Source organism: Seriola dumerili, unplaced genomic scaffold, assembly GCF_002260705.1.
Source record: "Seriola dumerili isolate Sdu_G_001 unplaced genomic scaffold, Sdu_1.0 BDQW01000331.1, whole genome shotgun sequence".
Taxonomy (NCBI): domain Eukaryota; kingdom Metazoa; phylum Chordata; class Actinopteri; order Carangiformes; family Carangidae; genus Seriola; species Seriola dumerili.
This window is the reverse complement of record NW_019174586.1, coordinates 6,637,262-6,657,292: the sequence shown is the minus strand read 5'-3', so window position 1 is coordinate 6,657,292 and position 20,031 is coordinate 6,637,262. Positions and strand designations below refer to the sequence as shown.

Here is a 20,031-nt window from a genome sequence, read left to right as displayed (position 1 = left end):
GGGCGTTAAAATGTTGTAGTGGACTGAAATTAAATCTCTGTTTTCAATTTGCCAATTAGGGGCTTGCACTAGCAGTGCTGTGACGTGAACTGTGTACTGTTATATTTTAAATAGAATATTTCAGTTTTACAATCTTAAAATCAAGATTTACATTTTATATTCTTTATTCTTCAGATTATATCCAAATCCTTTGCATCTCTGAATAATTTCTCCATTCTCTAGATGTTTCTTGTAGAGTCTACATTGCATTTTGGACAATTTAACATTTTCACACGATGTGACATGGCCGGGTTCATCCTGATAGAGGACAGTTCAGATGCTGTGTTGATCAAGTGTTGATGAAGCTAGATGATCATGACTCAGAAGTACCTGAGTGTGAAGCTAAGCCCGAGCTGAGCTGAAATGTACAACATTTTATAGGTCTCTACATAGCCTTATTCAACTGTCCGTTATAGAACAGAAGTTTGCATCGAAGAATGGCTATGATGCATAAAATGTTTCATAGGATCTTCATCTTATTAGCTTGTTTTACAGTTTGTGTACTGTTAGAGACGACTGAGATATTGTATGTTTAACCAGTTTTGTCAAATAGTTTCCACAGTAGATGTTGGTATGATGGGATTTAATGTGGTGTGTACCTACCGATTTATCTGCCATATGTGTTTGTACAATAAAAGCAACCTCCGCTCCATTTCAAAGCTCCTTTCATAGATTAAAAATCATCACAACGCATCCTGTAAATTCTGAGATGTAAACAAAATGTACTCCTTAAAAAAAATTTATGAATGTACAGTTTAAGTGAACGTTTAGTTGACGTTATACAGCAACACAGTTTTGTGTTTCTAAATAAAAATGCTACATGCACGATGGAAAAAGTAATTATTTGTGCAGTGCATGCTTGAATACATGCTCTTTGTGTGATCTTTGAATTAATTTGTGTAAATTACAGAGTGTCAGCAGGTCTCGGAAAGTCTGTTCTTTCAAAAAGGGTTCAGAAGGTATTAAAGAATCTTAAATTTAAAGAATCTTAAACTTACACAAGTCTTACATATATTCTTTAGCCAACTGCAGGCGAAATATTTATTTACACAAATATCAGGTGACGTTATAGACTTACAGAGCTCTTGTGCCTGCAGGAAGCTGCTCAATCCATTTTTGTTGGAGTTTCAGTTGGCATCATTCATTGTTATGAATTCATCAAGCTACAAATTTACAAACTTAAACACAGTGGGTATTTGATACTCGAAAGATAGATTTTCAGTAGATTATTCCTTTAACTGGGGACTTCTGAGTTCTGTAAACATCACACTGTTATTACTGCTGGTACAGGACCTTGGGAAGCCCATTGTCTCAAAATGGGCAAGTTTCCATTTTTAGCAAAAACCAAAATAAATTAATCATTTTCAATTCTTTAATCGAATTCTTTAGTCTGCCACTTATATGTGCTCAAGTTACATTCATGTAATTATTTATTATCATTATCATTTATTATTATTTTCATCATACTTTCACACTTTGGCTGGTAGTAACCTTCACATCTTTCCCACAGACCAAAGTGGAGAACTTAAGATGTCACCTTGGTCTCTAGGAATTAGAATTTAATTTGGCAAGCCATGCATATATCCTGAATTAGCAAATTATGTTAGTTTAGTATAGTATACTTTTACTACAATATGAGCTCTATGAATGTGCGCAAGTTTCTCATTACTCAGCCTTTGTTAGCTTATTGCCACATTTGGGCCTTAGTGTCACTGCAATTTTTCACTTGATGATGATAATGAAACCAACAGGAACAGGCCCCGGAGGTGCTCATACGAGCAGCAGATGATGGGAACCGGACTATAGCTGATGAGGGCATTACAGATTAAGCATCAATGTGTTGAAATTAAGCATAAGACTGAAACTTGACCACCCCAAGATCCCCCTCCATACAGACTAACCTGAGTCTCTGGTAGCTAATGAGCCACCTGGTCTTTGTTCAGTAAATCTTCACTGAAAACAGCCCCTAAATCCACTCTGGACAGATGATACAAACGGCTTATTAAATGGTTGTAAGCTGTATTAATTAATCACCTAAGTAGTCCAGCCCTTTGTTGCTGTCACACAAACTGTAAGAGGGTTCTGGTTTTGGGTTTAGGCATGTTCCAGTAAAGATATAGTCTTTATTTTGTTTGTGCTTTTGAATGCACTTAATCCTTCTAAATACACGAGCGGTTTCAGTGACGTTGACTCAGCAAAAAAAAAAAAAAAAAAAAAAAAAAGGCTAAACCCAAAACCAGAACCCTCTTACAGTTGTGTGACAGCAACAAAGGGCTGGACTACTTAGGTGATTAATTAATACAGCTTACAACCATTTATAAAGCCGTTTGTATCATCTGTCCAGAGTGGATTTAGGGGCTGTTTCAGTGAAGATTTACTGAACAAAGACCAGGTGGCTCATTAGCTACCAGAGACTCAGGTTAGTCTGTATGGAGGGGGATCTCTGGGGTGGTCAAGTTTCAGTCTTATGCTTAAATTTCAACACATTGATGCTTAATCTGTAATGCCCTCATCAGCTATAGTCCGGTTCCCATCATCTGCTGCTCGTATGAGCACCTCCGGGGCCTGTTCCTGTTGGTTTACATTATCATCATCAAGTGAAAAATTGCAGTGACACTAAGGCCCAAATGTGGCAATAAGCTAACAAAGGCTGAGTAATGAGAAACTCTGCGCACATTCATAGAGCTCATATTGTAGTAAAAGTATACTACTAAAACTAACATAATTTGCTAATTCAGGATATATGCATGGCTTGCCAAATTAAATTCTAATTCCTAGAGACCAAGGTGACATCTTAAGTTCTCACTTTGGTCTGTGGGAAAGATGTGAAGGTTACTACCAGCCAAAGTGTGAAAGTATGATGAAAATAATAATAAATGATAATGATAATAAATAATTACATGAATGTAACTTGAGCACATATAAGTGGCAGACTAAAGAATTCGATTAAAGAATTGAAAATGATTAATTTATTTTGGTTTTTGCTAAAAATGGAAACTTGCCCATTTTGAGACAATGGGCTTCCCAAGTCCTGTACCCAGCAGTAATAACAGTGTGAGTGTTACAGAACTCAGAAGTCCCCAGTTAAAGGAATAATCTACTGAAAATCTATCTTTCGAGTATCAAATACCCACTGTGTTTAAGTTTGTAAATTTGTAGCTTGATGAATTCATAACAATGAATGATGCCAACTGAAACTCCACAAAAATGGATTGAGCAGCTTCCTGCAGGCACAAAGCTCTGTAAGTCTATAACGTCACCTGATATTTTGTAAATAATATTTCTGCCTGCAGTTGGCTAAAGAATATATGTAAGACTTGTGTAAGTTTAAGATTCTTTAAATTTAAGATTCTTTAATACCTTCTGAACCCTTTTTGAAGAACAGACTTTCCGAGACCTGCTGACACTCTGTAATTTACACAAATTAATTCAAAGATCACACAAAGAGCATGTATTCACAGATGCACTGCACAAATAATTACTTTTTTCCATGTAGCATTTTTATTTAGAAACACAAAACTGTGTTGCTGTATAACGTCAACTAAACGTTCACTTTAAACTGTACATTCATTAATTTTTTTAAAGAGTACATTTTGTTTACATCATCAGAATTTACAGGATGCGTTGTGATGATTTTTAATCTATGAAAGGAGCTTTGAAATGGAGCGGAGGTTGCTTTTATTGTACAAACACATATGGCAGATAAATCGGTAGGTACACACCACATTAAATCCCATCATACCAACATCTACTGTGGAAACTATTTTGACAAAACTGGTTAAACATACAATATCTCAGTCGTCTCTAACAGTACACAAACTGTAAAACAAGCTAATAAGATGAAGATCCTATGAAACATTTTATGCATCATAGCCATTCTTCGATGCAAACTTCTGTTCTATAACGGACAGTTGAATAAGGCTATGTAGAGACCTAATAAAATGTTGTACATTTCAGCTCAGCTCGGGCTTAGCTTCACACTCAGGTACTTCCTGAGTCATGATCATCTAGCTTCATCAACACTTGATCAACACAGCATCTGAACTGTCCTCTATCAGGATGAACCCGGCCATGTCACATCGTGTGAAAATGTTAAATTGTCAAAATGCAATGTAGACTCTACAAGAAACATCTAGAGAATGGAGAAATTATTTCAGAGATGCAAAGGATTTGGATATAATCTGAGGAATAAAGAATATAAAATGTAAATCTTGATTTTAAGATTGTAAAACTGAAATATTTCTATTTAAAATAACAGTACACAGTTCACGTCACAGCACTGCTAGTGCAAGCCCCTAATTGGCAAATTGAAAACAGAGATTAATTTCAGTCCACTACAACATTTTAACGCCCATTTCCCATTCTGTTTAACTGAGGAGCACCAAAGACATAAAACAAGTTCTCAAAAATTCATGAGAGACCATGTGGTTTCACCTTCCTGTCTGCGTCCCATACATTCTTATCATGAATCCACTTTGCAGTTGTAGGGACAGAGACAATTCAACAGGTGTTGATGGTGTTATCTTAAGAAATATACTGCAGCATATCTAATCATTAAAACAAATGCCCCTTATATTTATATATATTAAAAATGAGTCATAGAAATAAAATGATAGCTGCGTGTAAACTTGAAAAAAACTGAGGTCCCGTTTCCTTTTTGGTAAACCACGCTAGGAATCATTCCTGCTAAATATCTGAACAAGAGGCCAAGGCCGCAAAACAGCACAGTCTGTTCTTCATCTCACCCGTACAACACAGGAATACGGAAAACACACTCGGAACACATCTCATCCAGTCACCTTAAAAATCCTGAAATAGTAGTAAAAGGAATACTGACCGAAGACGATTTTACATTTGTGTGTGTGTGTGTGTGTGTGTGTGTGTGTGTGTGTGTGTGTGTGTGTGTGTGTGTGTGTTTGTATTTGTGGGTGTGTGGGTGGGTGTGGGTTTGGGAGGGGGTCACTGCACCACACACATGGAGCTGCGAGGGGGGTTGACTGTCCTGGCCACGGTGTCCTGACTGTAGTTCACAACGTCTGCCTTCACCACACGCTGAAAAGATGCACACACACACACACACACACACACACACAGAATTAAAAAGCTTCCACAACAATATGAACAAAGAGTCAAATCATCACAGTGAAAATGAGGCTGAAAATACAGAAGATGCAGGTAGAAGCTATGAAAGAACTGAGAGCTGAACACAGAGAGACTTAAAAAACAAAACAGTAGGCGACTCACCCTGAAACTCACCAGCACCTCTAAAGCTAATTAATGAACATGTTATATCTTTTTAATTAAATCCCGACAAAAAGTTAGGTGTCAAAATGATCATTTATTGCTTTAAAGGAAGTAACTCAATGGACTGTTTCTTGCCAGGTGAAGCACTGTGATGTTAGGCAACCAACTGAGACTGCATCATTATGCTAAGCTAACCATCTCCTGGCTATATCTTTATATCTAAGTGACAACTATGAGAGCGATTTCCATCTTCTCATCTAACTCTTGGTGATAAAGAATGTTTTGCAAAATTTTCAGTTTCTTTAACATTCAAAATCCAACTATGATTTACAGGTCAAAATGTTTGTGTAGTCCTGACCCGAACCAGTCAGGAGGCAGATGGAGGCCGAACTGGAGTGGTGTCTGTCTCCATCATGAAGGTTTTCCTCACTACATAACTCTCAACCAGCTCACCAAAGTACACATAGTTTGGATTCATAGAACAGTTTAGCAAAATACTACAACTCTATGAAAACACAACATATTGTTCTATTAGTCTGATGGGTTTCTCTACTTTTTCTAGAGCTCTAATCTGAACCACAGGCATTAAATAAATTCACTACCATGATTTCACTATTTTAACTACAAAGCTACTGTCTCTGCATTCTACCAGATATATGACAGATCCACTGAAATATATCTGTGTAACTGTGCAGACATACTTCCAGCTATTGAACAGAACATATTTTGCTTTGCTGGTTGTTCTCTTGTCTAATTGGGCCTTCATCCTGTGGGTAGTCCACCAGCTCAGCCTTCACGATCCTCTGAGCAGGTTCAACATGTCAGAGCAGTGGAGTGACGGAGGCAGAGAGACGAAACAAAAAAGAAAACAGAAAAAGGACCAAGGCATGGGGGAGGAGGGCGAGGGCGGGAAGAATGAAGACCGAAGCCAGGAAGGGTGAGGGGAATCAATAGGAAAGGATGAGGAGAGGGTCATGGAGTGAGAGAAATGAACAAGAAATGTAAGAAACAGACAAAAAATATGAAGTGTGACATCTTGAATCTGTTAGAATCTGACTCATTTGAATTTTCCAATAAAAAATCTATGACACAAAATCACTCTTTAAGCTTAAGAAAGAAAACACTGCAAATAAAAGCTGCTATTATTGATTATTTTCATTATAATCTGTCATATATTGTCTGGAGATTACCTTTCAATTAATTGATGAATTATTTGGTTTTGAAATGTCAATAAATGGCAAAAAGAAATGCCCAGAGCAGTTTCCTAGATCTCACATGATATCTTGAAATTGCTGGTTTTGTCAAAACCACACTCCAAATTTAAGAAATAATAAGTTTACAAGGATATGAAACATACCACTGATCAGTATGTGATGTCTACAACTCTTTTGTTGAAAACGTTCTGAAGTTTCTGTTGAAATAAGTCTACATTTGATCTTAATGGTGCAACAGACAGCTGGACCCTTTGCTAAATATCCACAGAAGAGGCGACCACATGGCTAAATACCAGGCCCTGGTTGGCTGTCTGATTAACGAGCTGCCGAAGCCTGGTGTCAGAGTCAGTGAGTGATCTGCAGCCTCTGTATCTGATCTAGCAGACAGAGGACCATGACGGAGAGAGCTGCCAGGCAGATATAATACTGTCAAGGGTTGTGACCCTCATGTTCAGCTCTCTGAACCTGACAACTGATAATGAGACTTCGCTGGCCCCACAGCTACCAAAGCCATGAAGTGCTCAAAGCATCATCTCTGTATCAGTGACACAAACTCAGAAAGTCAGTCCTCTCATTTTCAACAGTATTAAATTATATACATTTTCCTTTTTCTGAATTCTTTTTTCAATTGTCAGATTAATGAATAATGGAAATAATACTTGGTTGAAGCTGGAGATCAAACCAGCATCGTTTATTGAATGTTTTTCGAAAATGTGGTAAAAATAGAATTCAGCAGATTTTGGAAGTTTTCTAATTCAAGTGAATGGTAAAGTGGTCTCAGACTTTTGGACCCCACTGTATACTTTTCCTGATTTAAAGAGAGAAGTTTCAGGAATGCCCTGGTATTCTCATGCTTTTGAGATTTCTTTTTTGTTGTAGAACTAGTCTTGACAAACATAGTGATGAGCATAGGAAAGAGTCCACTAGACACATGGGCTTGTGAACAAAAAGTAATTTTTCCTCCTGATTACACTAGAACTTTATCCATCCACTCACCCTGCTTGATTAGCCCGGATTAAAGCACTTTGCTTTATTGACAGAGCTATCAAGGGAGGGGAGGAAGAGGAAAGTAGATGGACAGCCCCATTAGCCGATGGACATTTTTAGTTAGTCAGCAGCAGTGTTAGTGAGTGGAGAGGGGCTTGAGAATTTGGCCAGTCCTTCCCCTACATGCTCTCCCTTGTCTAGAGGTCCTGACCTCTCTGTAGCCCCCCAGGCTCATCAACCACTACCCAGCCAGAGTGGCTCCAACCGGTCATATCAGACCCAGGATTAATGCTTCTGGGGGAGGTGACCTTGTAAATTCTACAGCTGCCACCATTGGGCACCTTGGTCTGGCTGGCAAGTTGAGACCCTGTTTTGTTTTGGCCCACAACAGTGGGAGATAAACCAAATAAATCAGACAGTCAATTCTAACCTCCTCACCCCTACAACTGCCTACCTTTAACCTCTGACTTCACGCGTTAATGTGGTCAATGTGGGTGTATTTACAGATGGGCAGTGGCATTGGCAGGTAGACCATCATAGGAGGCAGACGTAACAAACTCATGTTTATACAGCAAAAGGTCCTTTACAGTGTGTGGTGACCTCCACTGACCTAACACACTCCCTGTGACCTCCCTTAAGTTCAGGCATAACATTTCACATAAGAGATGAACCCAAACACATCACCAGCTACTTTCACTCTTTTACCAGTTGATCCAAATTTAAAACACAGTGGCTGGATAAGTGCAGAGCAGAGCAAAATACTAGTTAGAGGCAAAAGTAAGCCATTTAAAATGTAGGTTAGGAAGGAGCTGCATAGAAATTTCGGTGCAATGTGAGAGAAAGACCTTGACACCATTGTGGCTTACCTGGGACTGCTCTATTTCTGCTTTGTTTAGCTTTACACCAAGAATTTCAGCAGCCACCCTCTGGAAACAAAGGTATACCTGGAAAAAGAGGTAACAAGAAAAAAACGTAAGTATTATGAAAGTCACTCACAACTTTATATTGATTTATTGAATCAGCTGGTACTAACCGAGTCCCCTGTCTTGGCCGATACAAACTGACTGACGAGGCTGTTCTCTTGGCAGAAGCGCTGGTGTTTGTCAGCCTTCACTGTCCTCATGTGCTCCAGGTCGACTGTGGACAAAACACAGTGTGACATGTGAGAAAACTTGCAAAAGATAGATAGATAGATTTATAGGGTGGTTATACAGCACTCGCGCAGGGTTAACTGTCATATATCAGAACATAAACAAAAAAGATAACTGTTTACGCTTGAGTTAAGATGGAAGGAGTCTGCCTAGTGTACAGGGATGGTGCACATAAAGACGTGAAAACAAAGCATAATTCATTTGTTATGTTGCTTTCAAACCCAGCTGCAGCGTCCACTGATTGTTGTATCTTTTAATTTATGGAGGGAGTCATTTCAGGGGATTTGAGAGTGGACGTGATCAATTCAGTAGCCCCAAGCTTCCTTTCCCAGCTGGTATTAAAGCTTGATGTGACACATTCCTCAGTGTAAGCCTAGTACAGTTGCACCCCGAAGCCATGAGCCTCTGTTTGACCCGAAACAGACAAACCAGCCCAGCTGCAGAGAAATACTTAAGAAACAATATGTGGATGACCGAAGTCTTCAGGCTACACTCACAGTGAGAGTGTAGATGGAGAAAACAGTTTGACTTATGAGTGTGCCGGCCTTTAAGGTGGGCACACAGGCCCAAGAACTGGGACTGTCACCTTCATGCTGATTTACTGTGAGCACACAATGACAGCGCCTTCCTTTTTAGCTATTGTGATCGCGTCTCTGTGCATTCGACTCCTGTGCACTGATACCAGGCGCTTTGCTTCTCTCCTTCCTCACTATGGGGTCACACTGGGGTCGATGAGGAAGGTCACCTGGGGGTCTTGCTGCTGAAAGCAATAGCTTCGCTCTTTATTTCTGGCTTTGTGCAGAAAGCCGGCCACGCCCGCTATCTGGTGCATACATGACTATGTTAGCTGGAGGAGGTCAGGCTACTGTACGGTGTTGCATTTCTCTCGTCCCCCCGAGTTTTACTCTTTGTGTGAGGTTTCATTGAAGTTGTCAAGGATTTACCCTGTTCTCATGCCCCTTAGTGTGTGTGTGTGTGTGTGTGTGTGTGTGTGTGTGTGTGTGTGTGTGTGTGTGTGTGTGTGAGAGAGTGAGAGAGTGTGAGAGAGAGAGTGTGTGTGTGTGAGGGAGGATAAAGCCAGAAGCAGGGAAAGAGAGAGACAGATACATGAGGAAGAAATGTAAACACTGCACTAACCCAGTATTATTAATATCTCAGTAAGTCATATGACCCAAAAATGTTAAAGGCCAATCCACAGAGGTTGAAAAAATAAAATTTTAAAAGAATCATTTTAAACTAAAATGCATATTACCATCACTGTAAGTGACATATAAACAAAAACCGTCCTGGGCAAGGGCAGACACTTTTACAACTACTCAATGTCCAGGACAGGCTGTCATGTCTCTGCCTGTACATAAACACGGCTGTCTCATAGGCGTCAGCAGGTTATTAATTCCAGTCATTAACAGCGGAGGTAACCAGCATGCTACTAGAAATAAACACAACTAATCCTTTGGATCCTGCACACTTGGGAAAGGTTATCAATCATGTGTCACAGTCAGATTAGCCAACATTAACATAGTGGCTCAGAAGCTGAGGAAGGCACGTTACTGTAAGTAAAAAAAGGTGTAGTTCCCATGGGTACAGTATAAGCATCAGGTGAAGCAGAAAATCAAAGCTAGGCACGGAGAATTAAAAAAAAAAGAAGCTGTCAATCACCTTCAAATTCTATGTTATAGAGCAGAAACGTATATATTCTAATCTTCTAATAACTGGAACAACGTGAGTATTTGCTGCTTGTCTTTGTCACACATATTATTTTAAATTTAATATATTTGGGTTTTTTTTTTTTACATTTACAATAGACCAAGAAAACAATCAGCAGATTAATCCACAATGAAAATTACTGTGAGTTTCAGCTCTTCTACCAAGCTAAGTTACAAAGTTCGACTTGGAAAAAAGCAGTTGACAATCTATTCTGAAGAAAAGGTCAATTTAGTATTTGTTGTAGAGCTTTTCTTGATCAGTAGATGGACTTTGGCCAGTTGTTATGTAGCTACAGATGTTCAAACTTCCATTGTACTGAGTACTTCAACCATAAAATGCCAATAGTTTTTTTCATTTAAACTTTGTGTAAACTGGGCAAAATCTATCTGCTAATGAAGATCATGAGGTATGATTAAGACTAACCTTGACTTTGTATTTTGTCGAAATATATTCTAATAGAAAATGCACCACTATACATGACAGTCCTTGATTTTGTGCATGTTCTTGTTATGGCGCTTGACTTATGAATTAGTACGTAGCCCCTTTTAATCACAAAATAAGAGCAGATTTCGGCCCACATTCTCACAAAAGAATTTAGCAGCATGTGGCATCTGTCTGTGTAAACTGAATACAAGACTAATCCCATAGTTTCAGTGTTTTGCTCCATTTTTCACCCTAATGTACCTATTTCTACTTATCAGGTCAAAACAATCTTCCTCCGATGATCTGGTTTCCCTCTGTTTCTGTCAAACTGTACATCAGCTTAACAACCCCTAGGAAGTGACTGCAAACACGAAATAAACTGTTTGGGCCTCCAAGCGCATAGAGATAGCAGAGGGGATCATCACTCGTCAAGAGCGATGGCCCTCCCTCGCTCTGGTCACCATCAGTGTTTATTTAAAAGGTCTGCCTGTCATTGCAGTGAATTGCAAGACAACAGTTAGAGATTAATATCTGGCGGATAAATTAGGCTTTTACCGTAAAAAACCCGTTTGTTATTGTGGTGACCTATTACATAAGTGGGAACACAATCAAATGAGAAGAAAATATGGATGTTCCTCTCCACAAGTTAGTGTCTGCGGGGATGTCAGCTTAGATCCTTCATGGAAAGAATCCCCTCACTGGCAGACCTGATTATCCTGAAACCAGACAGACTTGGAAAGGTTTTAATGTCACTAAAAAAATTGAAATTAGTAAGGAGGTTGGATTTTGGTTGGATTGATCTGCCTACAGCATGCTTTCAAACCAAAATCCTTGCTATTTCACTTTCGCTGAAAAGAAGATAACACAGCAGCTGCCAACGACTGAAATTAAATAGCTGAAAAACCATTAACAATAAATGAACATTATTATTATTGGACAAAGAGACTTAAAGTAGGACTATTTGTTGCACATGTAACGTGCAACATCATATCCTGGTTTCAGAAACCAGGATAAGGCCTTATCCTGGTTTTGACAAAAGCTTGATATGTTAGCAGGAGTACTCTGATAGAAACTAGGACACTGTGGCATGTAAACACCTGATCCAGGTTTCTGAACAGTCCCTGTTGCTACAGAAATGAGTGGCTGAGACGCTGAGGAACCAATGCACACCTGCATACACATAATTAGAAACCTAGGTGCTGTTTAACCAAGGTTTTTCATGTTCCATGTACACATCCTATCTCAAATAAGATCAAAACCAGGATAATAATGTGCATGTAAATGTACATAACACATTCTTCCTTTTAAAAATGAAATCACACCCTTGTTCAGTTCAACTGTCTTACTTGGTCTAGTATAACCAGAATCTTATGGTGGCTAATGTAAACTAATTTGACCAAACTTGATTGGATGTTTCTTGACAAAATGCACTTTGGAAGTCGTAGCTAGCTTCTTCCCTGAAATTTGTACGTCAACAATGTGCAAATTCAAGGATGTATTTTTCTTTTTAGACTTCACCAACTTGTTGCCAAGGCAAAACAATAGGCTAATGGCTCTACATTGGCTAACCAGCTAGAAATCCTACACTGTACTCTGTGATCCTCTGTGGACTTTTTAAAACCATGCTGTGATAACACAGACACATACTTACTGTTCTGCCGAGTCGGCTGCTGGGGACCAATTGTAACAGTTTACCCAGCGAGCAACAGCCAGAGAATAAGCTTGACATAACACAGTTAATTGCCGGCAGCCTTGCTTTAAACTAAACAGCAGTTGGTGCAGTGGGGAGTTTGAGGGCTGAGGGGGGAATGTGTGAACTGTGTGTGTGTCTATGTGTCTGTGTGTGGTAGTAATGGTTGGGCGTGTGTGTGTTGTCAGAGACTTGGGGCTCCGAGGGGTCATATCCCATTAAGTGAAAGTTACAGGGTTGAGCCTAATCAACCCCAGGGGAGAACCTATCACTTCCAACATTACCTCACACTATGCCTTTAAGACCCTGTTAAGAGGGTTTGCCTCAGTTTCCCCTCAATGACGACCATGAACCAATTCAGACTGTATAGTGAGGGTAAGGATTATCAAACCAAGTACAATTCCTCATGAAATGACTTACAACTGTCTGAGCAAATTGTTCGCTATGCACCACTGAGTTTAAAAACATCCCAGTACTATTCTGCAGCTCTGACATTCAATAGGGCTTCGTGGGTCTTTGCTGCTACACTCAACATTCAAGTAACGCAACAGCAGTATCACCAGTTCCGAGGTAGAAAACGTTCTCATATGTCTGGAAGGATCCTTGTTACTCACAGCAACTTTTCACATGAATGCATCACCTCAACGTCCCCACATGTTAGACTGTTTATCATAGTGGATTGAGATTTTTTACCAAATTAAACCCATTCAGGGCAAATGTCTTTCATGTCTCTGCAAACTCATTTCAGAGTTCATCTTGCAATCATTATCTCAGATCACAAGATATACTGTATATCAGCTCTCTATCCCTTTTGTACATCCCTTAGTTCACTGTGACCTTTAAGGCCTGGGGTTGGGGTTCAGTATTATTCTACTGAATCTAAATCCCTCATCAAATCTCATTAAGTTTAGTTTTCATCATTTGCAAGTAAATAAGGTTACAAATGATTGAGTTTAGATCTGTGATCACCTGTTGTTGTGTAATAACCGGGAAATAAAAGTTTTTAGCCGTAGCAAATAAATGAAATCAACATGAACATTTATTAAGCTAGCATCATTCATTTTCACAATCTGTGGCTCTAACCTGGAAATGAGATGAACAGCAGCAGATATGAAATTAATTTGTAATTAACTTGTACAATGAGCAGTGACAGTAAAGATGAATCTAATCTAATATTGCTTGTTCTGATGTAATATAATATAATCTACTATAGTGATAATCTATCTACAGTCTATCTACAGTGATAATGGTCAATGGTCATTTTAACGAGAGAAAGCGACAGTCAGTGCCGGCTATAAATGAGAAGCCTGCTAACATTATCTGCATGTTTTCAATATTGGCCTTTGCTAATAAAAAAAAATAACAAGAGATAAAAGGTTCAATAAGAGATTTGTTAGCACTGGAGTTTAATGAATCTGGGTATTTTGCCAACTGGGAACCAGATCCAAAATGGAACCAGATATTAGGATCCAACCATAACGGCCATCAACTCTTAAGACACAATAACACCACCCTTACGTTGCCCCTGAGCTTGTTGCATTAATATGCGTCCTCATGCGTGTACTGGTAGAGAACGAGATATAAACAATACAATGACCCATACATCAAAACAATGTTCACTAGTGCCACCAGTGGTCACAAACTCCACAGGGTAACTTTAAGTCCTAGTCACATTCAGTCAAAAACACTGTGTAACATCCCACCACCAACCTAGACTACTTAAATAAATCCTACAAAAAACAGCACATCAAAAGACAATTTACCATGTAAGTTAATATTAAACTGCAGGTGTCTGGAAAAGCAGCAGAATAATTTCCTCTAAATGTCTTAAAGCGAACAGGTAAGATTAATTGTGAGTGACATTTGATTTACACTTAACTTTTCTGGTGCAAGATATGGGGAAACCTTTACTACATTAAAAGTCAGTAAAAGTATAATGAATCATTCTGTGTGATGTCTGATTGAATTAGACATTGATTTAACTTTCACAGCACAAGTGGCTAATAAAACAAAATGACTAGTGGAATTTATGTGAAGCATTTAAATGCCTGAGTCCAACTGGTTTACTTGACCTGGAGTGAGCTCATAAACACTGAGGGTTTAGAAATATGAAGGGCGTGATAAGTGTCTACCTGTATTAGAATATGGGCAGCATAATGAAAATGAAAACAATAACTACTTTCCCCCTTCAAGAAAGTACTGGCTACTCCCGTTTAATTTCTTTTTTTCAGGAATACAGTATCATACAGAAATGCCGTAGAAAAAGTTGTGTTTTCTTTACTCTTTAGACACTATGCAGTCATTCAGAAGTCAAGTAACTATGCAAACGGCACTCTTGCACATTTCATTAGACCTTAACAGTGTAGATATTGTTTACAGTAGGCAACGTTTATTTTCTGAAGACTGGAACATCTATATTTAATGCAAAAGTACCTGAAACTTAAAATTATTTTAATATTACCTTTGGCTTTAACAGAACATAATTCCAGCATCAGTGGAGTTACACAATATTGCAGCAATCTGTAGCCAATTGTATACTGCTATTAATGACTTTGGACATTGTATAACTTGACCTAAACTCGAGGTGGAATAATTATAAATAATAATCAGGATATTAAAGTTTGAAGAGCTATTAATATTATCAGGAATTTTCTGAGTGCGTACAGACAGATGAAGTGCTGTTAGTAGCCGGGTGTTGTCGAGGTGAGCAGGGCCCGTGCAGGAGTCCTCGGGGGAATCCTGACAGAGACAGAGCACTCTTTGTGCTGCGGCGCCCCTGCCCCGGTGGCCTGAAATGGGCTGGGACCATCAGGGGACTCGCTTTCCACTAGGGCAGAAGTGTTCTGTCGACAGCCCATTGATCACAGCTCATCTTGTCATTTGATCGTTCTTCAAGAAATGATGTGCAGACACACACTCGTGCAAATACGCACACACACATTCACACTTTAAAACATAATCAGATACTCCACAGCGGCTAGTAAAACAATGTGGTCCTCGTCCCTGGTCAAGGAATGTAAAACAGACAGTGTCCAGCAGTAGCTCTACAGGCAGGGAGAGAGAGCTGGAGTGCGGGGCTGTCACTGCTACAGTAAAACATGGGGCCAAGGGCCTTGCAGGCTGGGTTAACGGGCTCCCAGGACTCATGAAAAGTGAACAAAAGACCCAGTTCTGAGCCGACCGCCCAAGACGCTGCCCGGGGTTTCACTGGCCATGTCCTCCAAGCTCTCCTGTCGCTGTTAAACTAAGTGGACTTTTATGGGCGAGCAGTAATACATGCCTCTGTGAGACGGCAGCGTAACTATGAGCTATAATAATTATACGAAGCACAGGGGAGCATTCCTAATTGTATGCATCGCATCACGATAAGTCTACTTATAATTATAAAGTCTTCCTATGAGCAATGATGGGTTGAACTGGCCTACATATTCAACAGCAGCCAGAGCAGTGAACTGTAACATGGAAAGAGTGTTCTGCTCATGACTGCCTGAGCAAACATCGACCAAGTTAAAAACCTGAAGCAGGAGCAGGGTGCAAAGACAGTGACGTAATATTTCACACCACAAAAAAGTGGATTTAGCAAAAAAGGAGGTACTATGTTGATATTTCACATACATTTATAATATATGCCTGTGGATCCAGATCAATCGGTTATTTACCCAACCCTGTGTCAGCAAGGCCCCTTCCAGGAATTCCTCCATATCAATGTTGTGGAGCAGCAGAGAAATAAAGTACAGCCTGAGCATGATGAGGGTTCCAGGCTGCATTCAGGTCAGGTGGCTAAGCTGTGCTGTGCAACTCAAATGGCCCATGACTTACCACACAAGAAGGTATTCGAAGACTGATCATCTACTGCATGTGCAACAATATTTGCTTTATGGATGACTAAAATGAATGAGGACTTTCCATGTTTCGACAGGCATGAGAGTCGAGAGAGATGAGTGCAGGGACCAGAGCTGGGTCAAACAGTTGTTACAATTAAATCTTAGCATTTTGTTCATTTAGCAATTCAACGAGCACCAGCTTGGTGCTCGTTGAATTGCTCTGTGTGGTAAAGACCACCTATCAGCCACCTGAGCAGGCTTAAATAAACCCTTAAAAGTATTTCTTAATCACTGCTGGACACACGTGTCAGCATCTGGAGCTGTGATTTTACACTCACTTATCAGCCACAGTGTAATACAGCTGTAATTCTTCTTTCATCCCTCTGTATCCTTGTTGTAACCTGAATCTCTATTTCCCATCTTTTCCAGACTTACAGAAAGACAGCAGGCTACAGTCACTGCGGTTACTGAGACAATTTGATACACACGTCTAGGCTGACCCTTTACCTTAAATAAAATGTGAAGAGAAACAGGAAACACTGGATTTGCTGTAAACTGTAAACATTCCAGAACTTTACCCAACCATACACCATGTCTTACTAGGTCTATATATTGTATACATAATGTTTAACAGTGTCGAACCTGTGGTCGCGCTACCCACAGTGCAACACAGACACTGCTGACGTGTTCATCTCTTCTATCTGGGGAGGGGTGAGGGTGCTGGGGTAAGAGTACTGGGCTTTTGTCCCACCACATGTCTATTGTGGCTAAACCTTTCCCTTGGGGGCAATTAGGACCTTTTAGTTTGTTGTAAGAGGACCTAAGTAGGAGTGGGTTGAGCCAGGAAAAACATTTTTGAGCTAAACCAAAAACAGAAGCACATTGAGCTCCTCTGCACTCCTGGACTTCTGAGCATCTCTCTATTAAGAAATGTGCAGGCCTACACTGAACAGACAGGAACTGTGGCAGCTTTACAGGGGCAGGGAGGTGACGGGGGTGAGAGAGCTGGGGAGGGGGGAAGGCTTCAACTGCACCCGAAGCCTTGCCAAGAGGGCAAACAACTCAAGACCAACAATGTTGGTGGTAAGGACATGCTTCACGAGAATCAAGAGTTAGGGGAGATCCATGTTTCGCTTTAGCTTTCACATGGATGGATGGAAAACTGGGGAGAGAGAGAAGTGCGACGGGTAACGGTATGCGGTGAGATCTGCTGTAGCGTGCAGAAAGCAAACACACGCATGTTGTTTAACACAACAGGGACACGGAGCCAATGAAAAGACATTACTGTAAGTAAAGGCAGCTACAGCAGAAGTGTTAGTCTACACATGTGAGAGATAAGACTTAAGAGTAGGTGTAAGTGTGTGATTGAAAGAGTTAGTGTTTGCACAGGGATGAAAATGAGTGTGCAAGTATGTTTGAGAGATGGTGCAAGATAGGGACTTGGAGAGGAAAGAAATGGGACAAAGAAGAGCATAAGAGCAAGCCAGGTAAGACATAATTAAGTGTACAAAATGTCTTGATGCGGGGACCTTATCTCCTTGCAGAAGGAAACGTTTCCCATGGCAGGCCTGAGTGGATCGGCAGTGAATGGTGTTAGAACCTCTAAAAAGCCATGAGTGATGAGGAGGGGTTAAGAGAACTGAACCCATTTAAGTCACCCAAATAAGGGCTGTACAAGCCTATGATGGATGCTCTGGAGTTCCTTAGGGAGAGAGCGCTAGAAATGGGAAGGGTGATGGGTGGGGAGCAAGCAAGGGTCCTGCGATCCCCACTTAATAAAAACAAATTGGTTTGATAAACGACACAAGCTTAATGTCTACAAAGATATACGTGCACTAATTTCGAACAGTAATGCAAGTCGTTTTAAAATGGTGATGGTCCCATTCAATCATAATATGTGTATGTTATGACACACAAAGATTCAAAATATGGATTAAGACTGCAAACAGTATGCCATATTTTTTATACTGGTGTCTTAAGACCATCTCTGATCTAAGGCAAACAGTCACTAACAGGCCACATGCAGCCGTTGTTAAGCAAAGAGCAACAGAATTTATCGTTTGGATGCTTATCAAAACACACATCACTTATTAGTGAGGGGTGGAGGAGATGACTGTGCAACAAGCCAACATCTCTCTTGAGAGGTTCCTGTGTACCATACGGTGTTACACTGGGCTGCACTATAATAAACAGTTATAGTATGTTTAAACAGACCAAGAGCTTAGCATTCTTCCATTACCCATGTGTTCCCAGAAACTCCACAAGTGTGTCACTTTACCTAAGTGCATGTTTCTGTGCACAGTTGTGAGTGTCTGTGTGTGCATGCCGTTGCATAAATAATTGTGTGCACATATGTGTGCCCTCAATAAAACATTTCATTGGCTTCCTCTCTGAATTGTTACAAGTGGTGCCATTATTTAACACAAGGCTCTGGGCAGCATGTAGAGGGCATTGGGGTGCAGCATACTATTGCTTAACAAGCACACTTAACCCCAGCCGGCCATGCTAAGCCAAAGAAAGGAAAGGTTGTTCCCCAGCAGTGACATGGCACAGGAGGGCAGTCAGGGCAGAGTAAGGAGAGGAGGGGACAGCATCATTAATGAACCAGACTGGTCCATAGGCGCAATTACAAGTATACTGTGTAAAGAACCCTGTTCAAATTAATCTAGAAGGCAAGCACTGGGTAATTCAGGAAACATAAGGTCAATGCATGCAGTAGCACATGTACTGCTAATAAGAATAACATAGTCACATTTGATTGTAGTCTACATGTTGACTCTATATTAAAAAGAAAATAAAGAAAGAAAATTTTATAATAATTTATCAAGTAAAAACCTTTCAGCAGTATGTACAACTCTGTCTGCTCTAAGCAGCAACTAAATGCACATGACATATACAGCCCGTGCTCACCTTAAGTTTATCTAAGTGGAAACACCAAACATTTTGAGTGGTGAAACACCACAATCTCCCCTAAGACAAGCCCTCACAGAAACATAAATCTGTAGTGTTTTTATAAGTTCCTTGTTATGTCTGTACTTCTATTTCGGTTGTCACAAACATGCAGCCTCACTTAGTCCAACATCATGGGAACCATTCGAAAGAACTTCGCTCCCAAAAGAATGCTGTATATTCATATGTTCAACTTATTGTTAATGTGTGCCAAGTATTCAATTTGGAGAAAAAAGAAAAATGTTATGATACTTAAAAAGGATAGAAACTCTTCAGCAAAAAAGAAAAAAAACTAAGGGACCAGAGAAGAAAAAGCAAAATAAAAATTTAGGTGTGGACATTTCTAACTAGATAGCTAGACTAACTTTCTTCAACCTCCCTGAAAAAAAGGAGTAAATGGGAGTGCCCTGGGATTCATAAAGTCTCACAAGGTAATTGATTGCTCCTAGCGGGGCAATCTGTGTGGGATTCTGTTTTCTTTTTTTCAGCCTATAGGAACAGAAAAAACACACATGGGCCATTCTCAGCAATAGAGCCATTAGGGGGAGAGTGACTGTGTGAGTGTGGGGGTGAGGAGCCTGACAGCGGGATGTACACTACTTAAATATTACAGTACACACACTCACCCACACACCCAAAACCTAGCCTAAATACAGAGGCGCCCACCGTTAAAGCCAGGGCATTAGGAGATGCAACGGATGCGAAGACAAGAGAATCTGCTCTAGACAGGCGAATTAAATCGTGACCTATGGTCCCCGTTGAGTAACATTAGCGAGAGCTTCCTGTGTGCAGGCACCAGTCTG

At 40.1% G+C, this 20,031-nt stretch overlaps 1 protein-coding gene across 1 annotated transcript in view; it reads right to left on the bottom strand.

Moving 5' to 3' along the window:
• Positions 1-3,523: 3,523 nt before the first annotated feature.
• The window catches only part of rab28 (RAB28, member RAS oncogene family), a 28,955-nt gene continuing 12,447 nt past the window's right edge, over positions 3,524-20,031 (bottom strand). The window contains exons 5-7 of the mRNA XM_022760092.1: positions 8,518-8,621; positions 8,351-8,428; positions 3,524-5,091 (exon numbers count right to left, since the gene is read on the bottom strand). Coding sequence (XP_022615813.1) covers positions 4,999-5,091; positions 8,351-8,428; positions 8,518-8,621 — 275 coding nt within the window. The 3' untranslated portion in view covers positions 3,524-4,998. The remainder of the gene's footprint in view (positions 5,092-8,350; positions 8,429-8,517; positions 8,622-20,031) is intronic.